We start from the raw sequence: 14,944 nt of genomic DNA, 5'->3' as shown, positions 1-14,944 counted from the left end.
TTTTCTCTCATAAAAAATATACGTAAAATAAAAATAGTTCTAATCTTATGATTCTAATCCATGAACCAAACGTCTCCTAAATGTCCTCGTGAAAGCCTACAATGAGAGACACTACTTTTTTTTCTTTTCTTTTTTTTTTTTTTGCTGCAAGTTATTTAAACCGTTCATAAAAATTCACGAGCATAAAACGTTGTACTTATAACTTGCAGCAAAAAGGAAATAATAATAATTAATTAAATAAAAAAATAATAATAATAGTAAAAAGACTTCCTCAGCGGACACGTTCCCTAAAAAAATTTGTAAGACTTAAAGCAAGACTGACCATTTTATCTTCTCCTATGTTGTAGTTGAGTTAAGCGGGAAGGAACTGGAAAGCTCTCACTTTCTCCACCGCCACAATAACAAGCCGTTAGAATCTTGACTTTGGAAAGGCTCACTGGTTCGGTTTAGTAAAGGCATTTCTCTTTTCTTTCTTTGTTTAATAAAATTTTCCTTTTATGTTTTCTGATTTTCTCCTGTGGATGGGAGTGTTAAAACAAACTGGGAATCACATGGATATAGGTTTTGAATACCACCTATTTTGGAATAAGAAAAGGGAAAAAAAGAAAAATGAGAAATGAACATAGGATGAACAAAAGATGACATGTTTGGCTCTGTTTGGTAGCCGAGAAAAGTACAGAAGTGATTGGATAATAGAGTAAAAAAATAATGCTTAAACGCTCGTTTACTGTTCTTTTATTTTTTGTTTTTTTTTGTTTTTTTCCAAAGAACGAATACTAATTTAAGATGTTCGTAATTTATATCTTCTTTCCTTTTTAAAGCTCACAATGTGTATGAGACAATGCCTCATAGAGATTAGAAATGTGTAGTCAAACACAACATAATGGTTTTTTCCCCCTTTGAGGAGGGTATTATTATTATTCTTATTATATATATATATATATATAACAAGCCTTAATGCCCACTTAATTGGAGTCGGCTATATAGATTTCATTTTTTCACACAGCTCTGTTCGAAATTAAACTTTCCTAAAAGTCTAGATCTAGAATGTCTTTCCTAACGATTTCGGTCCACGTAATTCTTGGTCTACCCCTCCCTCTCCTAGTATTAGGTATAAGAATGTCCTCCTAAGCACGAACTGGTGCTTCTAGCAGTCTACGTTGGACATGCCTGTACCATCTCAAGCGGCCTTCGCGCACCTTATATATATATATATATATATATATATATATTCCAAGTTCATATGAAAGGAAATTTATTTTTATGTGTTATTCTTGCCTATTATGTAGATTCATATTTCTTCTTAATTTAATGGGATTTGGACTATGGCTCTACAGATATGCTGAATTAGGTGCAAGAAGGATAGAGTAGAAATGGGCTATTGTTGTTATAATCCATCTTCTGCAAGTTCCCATCTTTTAGTCACCAACTTTTCTCAGCAACTCAAGAGTCTAAATTTTCCTCATCAGGTAAATTCTGTTGTTCCTACAGCTTTTATTTCGTTATTTTTCGTAAAATTTATTTCAAATGATTTTTCTCCATGTTATCCTTTTCTAACTAGCAAGAAATCTTTGCTCATGCCGTACTTATGTTGAATGTAAATCCAGAATCTTAGTTTTCAGAGTGCAAAACACATCCATTCTTTGTGGATATGTTATATATTAAGAGGGCATGCGGCTACTGAGATTGTCATATTTGAGTAGTATATTAGTACCTAATTGTTGTGTTGATAATGAATGAAAATGTCAACATATATTAAGTGCAACTGATTGCTGGACTAGTTTTATTTAGGTGCAGTGAAATTCTATATTGCTTTTATGAGGTACTAATGGAGTCATAGCAACTTTTAGAATCCCAAAATATTGAATAAAATATAGCTAATCATCAAATACTGCGCCTTTTGGTCCTGTAAAGTTGCAACGGTGATACGTTCATTTTCCCTTTTCTTGTTTTTCACATAGGAGATTGACCGAAAAGCAAAGGCTTTATGCATTTGGTTTAGAATAGTTATCTGTCATTGCTGTTTAATTTTGATTATTCTTGGTAGTGAGTCTAACATCTAATTTAGTATATAGTGATTACTTGATGATATCATTGACCTGACAACATGTTTATGAATTCAGCAATTAATTTATGTGTGCTGAATGTGTGCAGAAAAGATGGCCCGATGGGTTCCATAGAGCATCCAAAATTTTTGCGTACCATGGTCTGAAGACACCGCCTTATAAACTCGTGAGTATCAAGTTGTATGTATTACATTAAGGAAAAAAGCTTAGTTGTCTCTACCTTCTAGTGTTACAACCCGTCCTAAGACTGTTAGTCAAGTAAAAAGCTTGAAACTTGCCATTAATCAAGGACAAATGCTATTATAATATGCTTATAGAGACATTATGCCGTGCTACTATAATCAGCTTCTAGTATCTACTGTGGAAGAAGGTGCTTCAAGAATGAGCCATCTGTAGTGAAGAGCTTCACTGATGTTTTAATTTGCCTTTTCTTTATATAAGAAATGTAAAGTGAAGCTGAAAGAGGAATTCTATATTGATTGAGTAAAACATTACATGTTAGGGTATATTTATCGCTGTACACAAAATCAGAGAAATTAAAAAACAAATATCCCTAGAATCTGCCTAGTCAAACCCCTACAAAGCAGGCATTCCTATATCAATCAGGTATCTACCCATAATCTCCCAAATCTACAATGTACAGCTGTACACGTTTCCAAAATCAGTAAATCTTCCAACACTCCCCCTCAAGCTGGGGTATAGATGTTCTCCATTCCCAGCTTGCTCACAATTCTTTGAAACACTGGACTAGCCAATCCCATAGTAAGGATATCAACCCATTGTCCATTAGTAGATACGTAGGGAGTACAAATCAAGCTGCTTTTGAGTTTCTCCTCTATGAAATGCCTATCAACCTCCACGTTTTTTGTTCGATCATTTTTCATTGGGTTATGTGCAATATTGATAGCAGATTTGTTGTCACAATAAAGTTTCATAGGCATTTCCCATTTGATTCTCAAGTGCAATATTGATAGCAGATTTGTTGTCACAATAAAGTTTCATAGGCATTTCCCATTTGATTCTCAAGTCTTCCAAGATTATCTTGAGCCATAGTAACTCACAAATGCCTTGTGCCATTGATTGAAACTCTGCCTTTGCACGGGATCTAGCCACAACCGGTTGCTTCTTGCTCCTCTAAGTCACTAAGTTCCCGCCAAAGAAGGTGCAATATCCAGAAGTTGATCTCCTGTCAGTGACTGAGCCAACATAATATGCGTCGGTATAAACTTCTAATGTCAAACTATTCCCTTTTTTAAAGAGAATTCCCTTTCCTGGAGTAGCCTTCAAGTATCGCAATATTCGATACACTGCTTGGAGGTGTACTTCCTTTGGATTGTGCATAAACTGACTCTGCATAAACTGACTCACCACACTTATTGCATATGCTACGTCTGGTCGTGTGTGTGAAAGATAGGATTAATCGTCCAACTAGTCGTTGAAACATGCCTCTGTCCACGGATTCCGAGTCTGAAGCTTCTCCTAATTTGTGGTTAGGCTCTATGGGAGTGTGATGGTCTACAACCAAGTCTGCTTGTTTCCTTCAACAAGTCTAGAATGTATTTCTGTTGTGAAATGAAGATCCTTTCTTTGGACCGTGCCACCTCTATTCCCAAAAAGTACTTTAGTTTTCCTAGATTTTTTATCTCGAATTCCTTGGCTAAGCACTTACGAAGAGCTTCCTTTTCTTCATGATCATCCCCAGTTACTATTATGTCATCCACATAAACTATCAACAGTGTAACTCCCCCTGAAGCCGAATGTTTGATAAATAGTGTATGATCCCCTTGGCTCTGCTTATACTTCATCTTCAACATCACCTTTGCAAATCTCCCAAACCACACTCTAGGTGATTGTTTGAGTCCATATAATGCTTTTCTTAGCTTGCATACTTTGTTTCTCCCAACATTCACTCCAAATCTAGGTGGAATTTCCATATAGATTTCCTCCCCAAGGTCACCACGCAAGAAAGGATTTTTCACATCATACTATTGCAAACTTCAGTCTAAATTAGCCGCTAATGACAGTAACAGTCTCACTATATTCATCTTCGCCACCGGTGCGAAGGTTTCTTGATAATCCACCCCATAAGTTTGGGTGTATACTTTAGCTACTAACCTTGCCTTATATCTCTCGAGTGATCCATCCACTTTATATTTTACTGGGAAAACCCATTTGCAACCCACTGGTTTCTTTCCACATGGTAATTCCACCAATTCCCATGTCTTGTTTTTCTCCAACGCTTCCATCTCCACTCTCATGGCTTGCTTCCACTCATCATTGCGAAGTGCCTCAGATATAGTTTGGAGTATGGCTATGGTGTTTAGATGTGTGAGAAAATTATAATGTGGGGGTGGCAGTTTTTTAAAGGATACAAAGTGGGATAATGGGTTGTCTAACATCTTTCCTTACAGCTATTGGTAGCTCAACATCATGAATTGTGGGTGATGCACCAATAGAGGAAGAATTTACCTCATTACCAGGTATGGAGTTGGACTCTTGGACTTGCACAGGATCGGCTATGAGAGCTTGCCTCCTTGAGTATAGTTGCAGCGGTTTTGTGCTTATTGGATTCATTGTCAAAGACGGAACTTCAAGACTGTTTTGGACAGGGTTATCTGGTCTGGGATTAAAGGTAGATGGCTCGGGAATAGGCACAATAGTGGATTCCACTGAAGGCTTGGATTGTATAGGAGGCACATATGGACTGATTGATGGTTCACGCAAGAACAAATCCTTATCTTCCATAGATGCTATCTCCCCCTGAAGATAAGGATGCGAGAAGTAGCTTTTTTGTTCAGCAAATATGACATCGGCAGAGACATAAGTTTTTTGAGTCATGGGATGGTAGCATTTATACCCGTTTTTGGTAGATGAATAACCTGTGAAGACATACTTAACTACACTAGGATCCAGTTTACCCCGACTGGGAGCAAGCACATGAACAAATTAAACACATCCGAAGACCTTAAGAACTGGTTTAGTTGACGTGTTGAAATCTGGGTAGAACTTGGAAAAAAACTTCCATTGGACTTTTAACGTCAAGAACTAGGGAACGAATGCGCTTTATCAAGTGGGCCGCTGTGAGCACGATTTATCCACCCATAATCTCCCAAATCTACAATTGTACAGCTGTACACATTTTCAAAATCAGCAAATCTTCCAACATAAAATAACCACTTAGTGAATGGTGTATTAAAAATTTAAATTGCTAGATTATGTAGATGTGTGTGTGTGTGTGTGTGTGAGAGAGAGAGAGAGAGAGAGAGAGAGAGAGTACAAACATGAGCAAATAGAAGACAATTGTTGAAACAAAAAATCGTTTTGCTTCCTAGGTTGATGCATTGAGGATGATGGCTAATTATATGGAGATTTGAAAATTTCCCTAAATATTCAATGAGTTGATCATAGAATGAAAAATTTTGTGAATGGACATAGAAATATATAACAGCATGATTTTGGTTCTGTACGTTGATAACATGCCAAAAACATTTAATCGTGATGAAAAGGAAAAGATAAAAAGAAAGAATAATTGTCTTTTGTTTTGGTTCCAAATAACCTATCTTAATTCTAAGTACATGGATAAAAGAAAATTGCTCTATTTAACATGTAGCAGGTTAAGGCTTCTGACTAATATTTCATTGTCTTGTTTGTAGGATGCTTTAGAACCCTATATGAGTAAAAAGACACTGGAGATGCATTGGGGTGGGCATCATCGTAATTATTTGGAAGGTTTGAACAAACAGCTGGCGAAGAGTGACATACTATATGGCTATACTATGGATGAACTTGTCAAAGTAACGTATAATAATGGGAATCCCTTACCTGAATTTAACAATGCTGCCCAGGTATTACATGTCTGCTTGCTCACTCATATACTCCCTCAATTGCGTTTTTGTATTTTTCTGGGTGAAATTTTCATAGTCTGTACCTCAAGGGACATTGCTTGTTAACAATACAGCCATATCGGAAAAAGAAAAGGATTTTCAAGCTTCTTAGCTAAAGCTGCAGTGTCATAAAATCTGATCATCAAATTTTGGGGCTTGGCAAACTTCATAGAATGAGTTCTAATTTAGCCTCTAGGATGGTAATAACCAAGAGGTTGAATTTACCAGAGATGTTTCTTTTTGTTGGCATGGGAGAGAAAAAAACAAAAAAAAAAAAACAAAAAGAAGAGAAGCTGCATTTATTTTCTTATACTTAAAACCTTCAATGTTTGCGTTGGGCCTCAAATCTGCATGCAGCTGTGACTTCAGCTAAACATATTTGTACTAACATTCTAATCATGTTCTACTTTAAGCATGCATTTTTTTGAATACATGAAATTAAATGTGTCCATGCAGAATAACTTTTTTGCAAACATTCTATAGCTCCAAATGATTTCTGATCCTACATTACCAGGTTTGGAATCATGACTTCTTTTGGGAATCCATGCAACCTGAAGGAGGGGACATGCCCCAGCTAGGCTTACTTGACCAAATAGAAAAGGATTTTGGTTCCTTTGCAAATTTTAGAGAGAAGTTCAAAGAAGCAGCACTAACTCTATTTGGCTCTGGTTGGGTTTGGCTTGTCTGTAAGTCCTTTCCTCAGTTATTTTTCGAATGATATGATTTGATGTATTTTAAATTTTTGACAAATCTTCATTATTTTTTTCGATTTGGCAATGCTTATCACTAATCTAATGTAGAAATAGAATGGCTATTAGCTTGATGACCAGGAATGGAAATTAGAAACAAAGAAATATCACTAATCTAATGTAGAAATAGAATGGCTATTAGCTTGATGACCAGGAATGGAAATTAGAAACAAAGAAATCTCATTTTTCTTCCACATCTCACAAATCATTTTACAATCTATGGCACCTGATAAGAAGACTAAGATGGCCACATTAATAATTTCATAGCAAACTTGATGCCTTTCCTGATGAAGTTGACTAAGTTTTAGAACATTGTCATGTGGCAAAGTTGAATGTGAAAATGATAAACCCCCAATACATTTTACTTATGCGAGGCGTGCTAAGGCACGTGATGTGGGGCAGTAAGTGAATTGTTTTTGCTGTTTTGGGGGGGGGGAGTGGGTTTGGGATTGTGGGAACTTATGGAAAAGAATGTGATTTTTGTTAAATAAATAATGCATAGGGTGGGATATAAAAGGGGAAGGACATGGTTTCTGTTCCTTAGGCAAAAATTGGATCAGGACCTCATTGGGAGAGAGTGAGCCTCTTGAAAGCTCACAACCATTTGTATTGCTTAATTTCTTCATTTAATTGAGTAATACCATTCCAATTTTGTCTCAAAATTACAAGATTCTATCATTTGGTATCAGAGCACCAATCCCATGGCTCTAAAACCAGGGGAGCCGGAGCAACTAACGGCGGCGGAGAAAGGATTAGCGGCTGTGGAAACTCAGATCGAATCAATAAGAGTAGATCTATAGAAACTCGTGGCAATGGAGAAAAATCTGGAGGTGGTGATGGAGAAGATAACAGTGCTGGACCGCATGGAGAAGGTATTGCAAAGGATGGAGGTGGTGGTCAAGGAGGACCCAAACGGTGGGGACAAAGGAAAGCTCCACACCGGAGAGACTTCGCCGGCTTTGGAAGCGTCGACCCAGAAGTCAACAATGGCGGATCTTCAGACGTTGGGTCAGCTCAAGGAGGATCTGGAGTGGAAGAGGATGGCGGTGCAGGGTCTGAAGGAAGCAAGACCGCTGATGTTTGGGAGACGTTTTTTGAGGGGAGGATGGCGGCGGTGCCTTTGGGAAGTCGTTTGGAGATGCCAATCTTTGATGGAGACAATCCGGAAGGATGGATTTACTAGGCCGAGAAGTATTTTTCCTTGAATTGAATGTTAGAGGCTGAGAAGTTGGCGGCGGCAGCGATTAGGCATGGAAGGGGAGGCTCTCGTGTGGTTTCAATGGGAAGATTGCCGACGTCCAGTTCGAAATTGGTCGGAATTGAAGCTCTTACTCTTGGATCGGTTCCGGCTCACATAAGAAGGATCGATTTGTGAAAAATGTTTAGCACTACGTCAAGAAGGGTCGGTTCGACAGTACCGATGGATGTTTGAGCTTGCTTCTCCGTTGTTGGATGTTCCGAAGCATGTGTTGGAGAGTAATTTCATTAATGGACTAAGGCCAGAAATAAGGGCGGAGGTGAGGATGATGAAGCCAATTGGGCTAGCAAGGCTGATTGAGTTTGCTCAATGGGCGGAGGATTGAAATGCACTGCTCAAGCAGGTTAGACCAGAAATGACTTGGCCGAAGGGTGGGCTCGGAAGTTTCAGCTCATCGGGAACTACTAGTATAGCATAGCTTCCTTCATCCCCAAAGACGCATCCAATTGGGCTCAAGAACACAGGTCAGAGAACCTTCCCCTGACTTAAAGAAGCTCACAGATTTTGAGTTGCAATCAAAGCGAGAAAAGGGACTATGTTTTCAGTGTGATGAAAGTATTCAATAGGCCATAGGTGTAAAAACAGGGAGCTGCACGTCCTTGGGGTTAATGATGATTCTGAGCAGGAGGAAAAGGGAGTGGAGGGAGAAGAGGAGAGTGGAAGAGAAGTGGCGGAAGTGGGGGAAACAATGGAGTTGTCAATTAATTCGATATTGGGACTCACTAATCTGAAGACAATGAAGATCAAGGGACAAATTGGTCAGCAGGAGATGATGTCATGGTGGGTTGCAGGGCAACTCATAACTTCATTTCAATGGAGTTGGTAGAGAAATTGGGAATTCCCCGAGTGGATACAACAGGATATGGGGTGTTGATGGGAACTCGGCTGTCGATAGAGAGAAGGAATGTTTAACGGAGTGGTGTTGACGTGACAAAATGTTGAGAAGGTAAATGATTATCTTCCATTGGAATTGGGAAGTGCGGATGTGATCCTCGGCATGATGGCTTGAGTCATTGGGAGGGATGCAAGTGAATTGGAGGACATTTACCATGAAGTTTAAGGTGGGGGGAGTAGGGGTGACCTTGCAAGGCGGCCTCAGCCTTTGTAGATCGTTGGTGTCCCTTTAGGCTATGATGAAATCCTTGAAGGCACAATGTGGGCAGTTGGGCAGTTGCAGCAGTTTAAGGGGGTTTTTGAATGGCCGGGTTGTCTTCCGCCAAGGTGGATGATGCCATTACACTACAGCCAGGAATAGCCCCCGTGAATGTGCGACCCTACCGTTATCCTCACATCCAGAAGGGGAGATCGAGAAGCTGGTGTTGGAAATCCTACGGGCAAGGATCATCCAGCCTAGTGTTAATCGTTCTTGAGTATGGTTTTGCTAGTCAAGAAGGACGGTACCGGATAAATTCCTTATTCCTATGATAGATGAATTGTTGGATGAGTTGCATGGGGCACAAGTGTTCTCGAAGCTTGACCTTAAGTCGGGATACCATCAAATACGGGTTCGATGCGAGGATATCCCTAAGGCTGCATTCCACACTCATGAAGGCCATTACGAATTCCTTGTAATGCCATTTGGCTTAACCAACGTCCCGGTGACGTTTCAAGGCCTCATGAATGACATTTTCAAGGACTGTCTCTAGAAGTTTGTTCTAGTGTTCTTTGATGACATCCTCGTGTACAGCCGACCAACGAGGACCATGTAGCGCACTTGGGCAGATCTTGGCGGCAAATCAATTGTATGCCAATGAAAGAAATGCGTGTTCGGCCTGCAGCAACTCGAGTAGTTAGGCCATATCATCTCGGGCCAAGGAGTTGCCGCGGATCAGTTCAAAATTGAAGCGTTGCTCCAATGGCCGACTCCACGGAACCTCAAACCTCTACGGGGGTTCCTAGGGCTCACAGGTTACTGTCGGGTATGGCAGCTTGGCTTGGAGAAAGATAGCTTCAGTTCGAATCAGGCAGCAGAGGATGCTTTTTGTGCTCTCAAGATTGCTACGACATCAGTCCTTGTTCTTGTCTTGCCAAATTTTACTCAACCATTTGTTGTTGAAACAGACGCTTCGGGTCAGGACCTTGGGGCAATCCTGATGCAAGCCCACCGTCCCATCGCTTTCGGGAGTCGCGTTCTCACACCGCGAGAGCGTTTAAGATCAATGTATGAGAGGGAGCTTATGGCCATTGTGTTTGCAATGTGGAAATGGCGACACTATTTGTTAGGGCGTAAGTTCTTAGTCCGCACAGACCAACGTAGCTTAGAATTCTTGTTGGAGCAGCGGGAGGTTAGCTTGGAACGTCATAAATGGCTAACCAAATTGTTGGGATCTGATTTTGAAATCCAATATAAGCTTGGTTTGGAGAACAAGGCCGTTGATGGTCTTTCCCGTTTGGAGCCGGTTCCTTCCCTCATGGCCTTGACGGTTCCTCACCTGCTTATATTAGATGAGCTTGCAGCCCAAGTTGTTGCAGATCCGAAGCTGGGTCCACTGGTAGCAGTGCTCAAACTCGATCCATCAGCCATGCCCGGGGTACTCCCTGGTTCAAGCACAATTACTGTACAAGCAACACTTCGTCTTACCACGCACCTCTCCTTTTGTTCAATTGATGATGCATGAATGCCATGACAGCAGCGTGGGAAGGCATTCTGGGGTGCTTAAAACTTACAAACGGGCTGCCGCGAACATGTACTATGAAGGAATGAAGCTTGATTTATAGAAGTTTGTTGCGCAATGTACCGTTTGCCAATAGAATAAGAACCCCACCCTTGCCCCAAGTGGATTGCTGCAGCCCCTACCAATTCTGGATCAGGTTTGGGATGATTGTCCGATGGAGTGGACTCTGTTATGGTGGTAGTGAATCATTTGAGCAAATATGCTCACTTTATTGGGCTCAAACACCGTTTACGGCACACACAGTGGTTGAATATTTCGTGTGCAACATTGTCCGCTTGCATGGCTTGCTGAAGTTCATTGTGTCGGATAGGGATAAAGTGTTCTTAAGTAAGTTTTGGACAGAGCTTTTTCGGCTACAAGGGACCCACTTCAAGCATAGCACTGCGTACCACCCCCAAACAGATGGGCAAATGGAGGTCGTCAACCGTTGTTTGGAGACCTACCTGCATTGTTGAGTCTCCATGAGACAGAAAATGTGGGCACGGTGGCTATCTTCGGCAAAGTATTGGTATAACACGACTTATCACACGGCTACCTGCACTACCCCTTTCCGAGCTCTATATGGTCGGGATCCCCCTCCTTTGGTTCGTTTTGAACGAGGCACAACTCCTTACTCCACTGTGGACCTTCAGTTGGTGGAGTGTGAAGCGGTCTTGGATGAATTGAAGGCTCAGTTGCATTGTGCACAGCAGAAAATGAAAGGGGTGGCCGATGCTCGACGTCGGGACGTACACTTTGAGGTGGGAGATCTGGTTTACCTCAAGATTCGTTCGTATCGACAGCGTTCCTTAGCTATCCGGACCGACGAGAACCTGGCTCCTCGTTTCTTTGGCCCATACAAGGTGCTAGCCAAGATCAGACATGTGGCTTATAGGTTACAATTGCCCGATAGCATGACCATTCATCCCATGTTTCACGTCTCGCAGCTGCGTCGGGCCATTGGGACTTCCCTTGCATCTGCAGACATTCCTCCCCAGCTGAGCGAGGACTTTGAAATGTTGGTGGAGCCTGCAGCAGTGCTGGATTTACGGACTTGTTCTCCTCGTCAAGTGGAGGTGTTGATCCGCTGGGAGGGCTGCCTGATTCTGAAGCCACTTGGGAACCGTTCGAAATGATTCAACAACAATTCCCTAAGTTTCACCTTGAGGACAAGGTGACTTTTAGGGCGGGGGGTATTGATAAACCCCCAATACGTTTTAATTGGATTAGGACCTCATTGGGAGAGAGTGAGCCTCTCGAAAGCTCACAACCATTTGTATTGCTTAATTTCTTCATTTAATTGAGTAATACGGACAACATTCCAATTTTGTCTAAAAATTACCAGATTCTATCAGAAAATCATACTTCTTGTTTCTAATTGCTCGTGTATGGGATTTGTGATTTTAAGCATAACCTTGCCTGGTCTGCTCATGAGTCAGGCTCTTCCTTACCTTTTCTTCTGAAGCTTTTTTTCCTCTCATTTTCCTCTCATAAATTTGAGCTATATCTTGTAAGTTGCACTTTCATTGCAAACACTAAGATCAATGTATCAAAGTTCACCTTATGGGGTTGTCCGACCTTTTGAGGTTCCCACAAAACACATGAATTATGACTCCGAAACCGAACGATATGGTCTCTTTATGTTGCTACTTATTTCTTTGGTTACTAACGTCTCCTTTTTTGTTTGATTATTTTAGTGAAAAGGAACGAGAAACGACTTGAGATAATTAAAACAACAAATGCAGTAACCCCGCTTGTCTGGGATGATATAGTAAGTCAAGCGATATTCTCTGGATAGTTTCCTTATAGGTTCACGATTAAGTTGAAATATGATTATGTTAAAATATAAAATTATTATTGGCCCACCTCCTACATGCTTAAGCTTTTGGGATGAATTGGTACACTAACAGATTCCTTTCTAGAAAAAAGAGAAAAAAAAGGAGAGAAAAGTTGAAATTTGATCATCTTTCATTCCTTTCTTTGCAGCCCATAATCAGTTTGGATAGATATGTGGGAGGTACTCTCTCTCTCTCTCTCTCTCTCTCTCTCTCTCTCTCTCTATATATATATATATATATATATATATGTATATGTATATGTACGCATTATCTTTTCCTAAACATTTTTGGAGATCTAATAATATCTCATCTCTGCACGCAGCACGCATATTACCTGGATTACAAGGTACGTAAAACCACTATGTTTATGCCTAACCTAATCTTGCCAGTATGATTTTCTGTGTAGTGATCCTCTTCTCCATCTTCCTAGCAGAATGACAAAGGGAAGTATGTGAATGTGTTTATCAACCACCTCGTGTCTTGGAATATGGCGTCGGCTCGCCTCGGCCGTGCTGAGGCCTTTGTGAATTTTGGCCAACCTAAAGTGCCTATTGCCTAACTAAGGAAATGTTTTGACACCACAAGATTTTCATATTTTACATATGATTTATTTCATCTGTTTTCTTCAAAGGGTGCAATTTTTGTCCGTGTCTTTTATATTCTGAGTGGCCTTGCTATATTTATAGCAGAGTTTGTGTGACATATCTTTAGGAATGCAAAAGCTTCAATTGCATTGCCCCGTAATCTCAAACTAGAAATTATGAAGTTTGATGAATCAGTCATTTATTGTTGTTTTAGGCTTTGTTTAAGTCTGAAAGCTTCCCCTTGTTTTTCAATTGTCAATTTTTTCCCCATAAAGCTAAACAATTTTGCATATGCGCCACTATGTACATTTTTATGAAGGTTTTTTTTTTTTTTTTTTTTTTTTTTTTTTTTTTTTTTTTTAAGGTTTTTTTTTTTTTTTTTTTTTTTTTTTTTTTTTTTTTTATCATAAGAGAGCTCGTCACTGAAAACTAAATAAATAAGTAAATAAATAGCTTTTTAATTAAGAAAACATTCACAATAACAAATTAGCTTTTAATTTCACATAAGTTAGTAAATTACAGTGTTCACGGATCCCAATCTGCGGATTTAGGGCCAATTTGCAATCCGATCTAGAACTGCGGATTGGGAAAATTTCAATCCGTGTCCTATCTAAATTTTTTTTAGATTAGATTCATAGATTCACGGATTCCGACATTTAAAAATATAAACCAATAAACATCTATACAAAATAAACACAACATGAAATATTAATAAACATCCAAATTGTTACTTCAAGTAAAAAAAATAAAAAATTTTTAATAGGGACAAGGGAGATCAAATATGTACCATTAAGTATATGCCAGATTTTTAAAAATAAAAAATAAAAAAAATTTACTTATAAAAATATATATAATTATAAAAATTATATGTATATATGGTTTCGGATTTATGGATTTTATTGATTGAAAAGTGTTCAATTTGCAATCTAATAAAAAACTTTCGGATTTAGAAAATCTAAATCCGTCTCCAATCTAAAATTATTTTAAATCTAATCCAAAACATGGAATTGGATTGATTCTGTGAATACCATTAATTACAGTAAATATAGATTCATTGGATTCACCCAAGGACTAAATTTAATGAATTTGGAATTTACTCTGAAAATTCAGGTTTAACGTATTGCTTAATTATGATATTTTCGCAATTTACTATGTTTTCCATTTGACCAAAATTCAAAATTTTACGGGTTATAATTAAATTTAATAAATTTTAGATTTATCCATTTAGTCTGATAAAGCCTCAAAATAATATATGCCCTTTATTATTGTTTACTGTTTACTTTTTATTTCTTAATTATTTAATAACTAAACTCATTATTTACTCTTACAATCTTCTTTTAAAATAATGTCGTTTATTACAATATTCTTTTGAAATTATAAATGTTATTTATTAACTATTGTTAAAACCAAACTATTAACTTAAACATTCTTTAAAAAGAGTGTTAAATACGTACTCTATTTCAGACTCTAATTTAAAATGGGATGATTTCTCATTGACGGCACCACTAGTTTTGTCTCTCTTAGCTTCGCCCTTCTTTGCTCAGCCTTGATTCTCAAATTGACGTTCCTACATTATTTCTCAGAAAAAAGCTATAACTCTTCTTTTGAGATTCCTTTCGGTTTTGGAAAGGTAATTTCAAAGAAATCCAGGTATTTATATTCATGTAAAAGCATCAGACTTTCTTAAGGGTAAGTTTGTTTCATGAGCTTAAAACCATCGTTTTAATTTTGTTATAATATATTTCTCCAACAAAAAATTTAAAATTTAAAAATTATAATCAAATTCATTGGTCTAAATCTTGATTTGAACCCATGAACTAAATAAGTATTTATATTTTAAAGGCTTTTCAAAACGTGTTCTTATATCTCTCGAATAAAAAAAAAAGCGTGAAGGAATCAAACCAAAAACCC

The 14,944-nt window shown here is 38.6% G+C and overlaps 1 protein-coding gene across 2 annotated transcripts; it reads left to right on the top strand.

Annotated features, from left to right (window-relative positions):
• Positions 1-309: 309 nt before the first annotated feature.
• LOC21405894 (superoxide dismutase [Fe] 3, chloroplastic) lies at positions 310-12,963 on the top strand. 2 transcript variants are annotated; one of them, XM_024170245.1, is made up of 9 exons: positions 310-439; positions 1,338-1,469; positions 2,155-2,232; positions 5,720-5,911; positions 6,465-6,636; positions 12,309-12,382; positions 12,598-12,628; positions 12,772-12,795; positions 12,883-12,963. In XM_024170245.1, the coding sequence occupies exons 2-9, from the start codon at positions 1,374-1,376 to the stop codon at positions 12,885-12,887; spliced, it is 672 nt and encodes a 223-aa protein (XP_024026013.1). In that variant the 5' UTR covers positions 310-439; positions 1,338-1,373; the 3' UTR covers positions 12,888-12,963. The 2 variants fall into 2 exon arrangements, with proteins under 2 accessions (XP_024026013.1, XP_024026012.1); XM_024170244.1 differs by having other exon boundaries at positions 311-455.
• The last annotated feature ends 1,981 nt before the right edge of the window (positions 12,964-14,944 follow it).

Source organism: Morus notabilis, unplaced genomic scaffold (assembly GCF_000414095.1).
Source record: "Morus notabilis unplaced genomic scaffold, ASM41409v2 Scaffold437, whole genome shotgun sequence".
Taxonomy (NCBI): Eukaryota; Viridiplantae; Streptophyta; class Magnoliopsida; order Rosales; family Moraceae; genus Morus; species Morus notabilis.
Note: the sequence above shows the minus strand (reverse complement) of the source record. Positions and strands in the feature narration are given on the sequence as shown.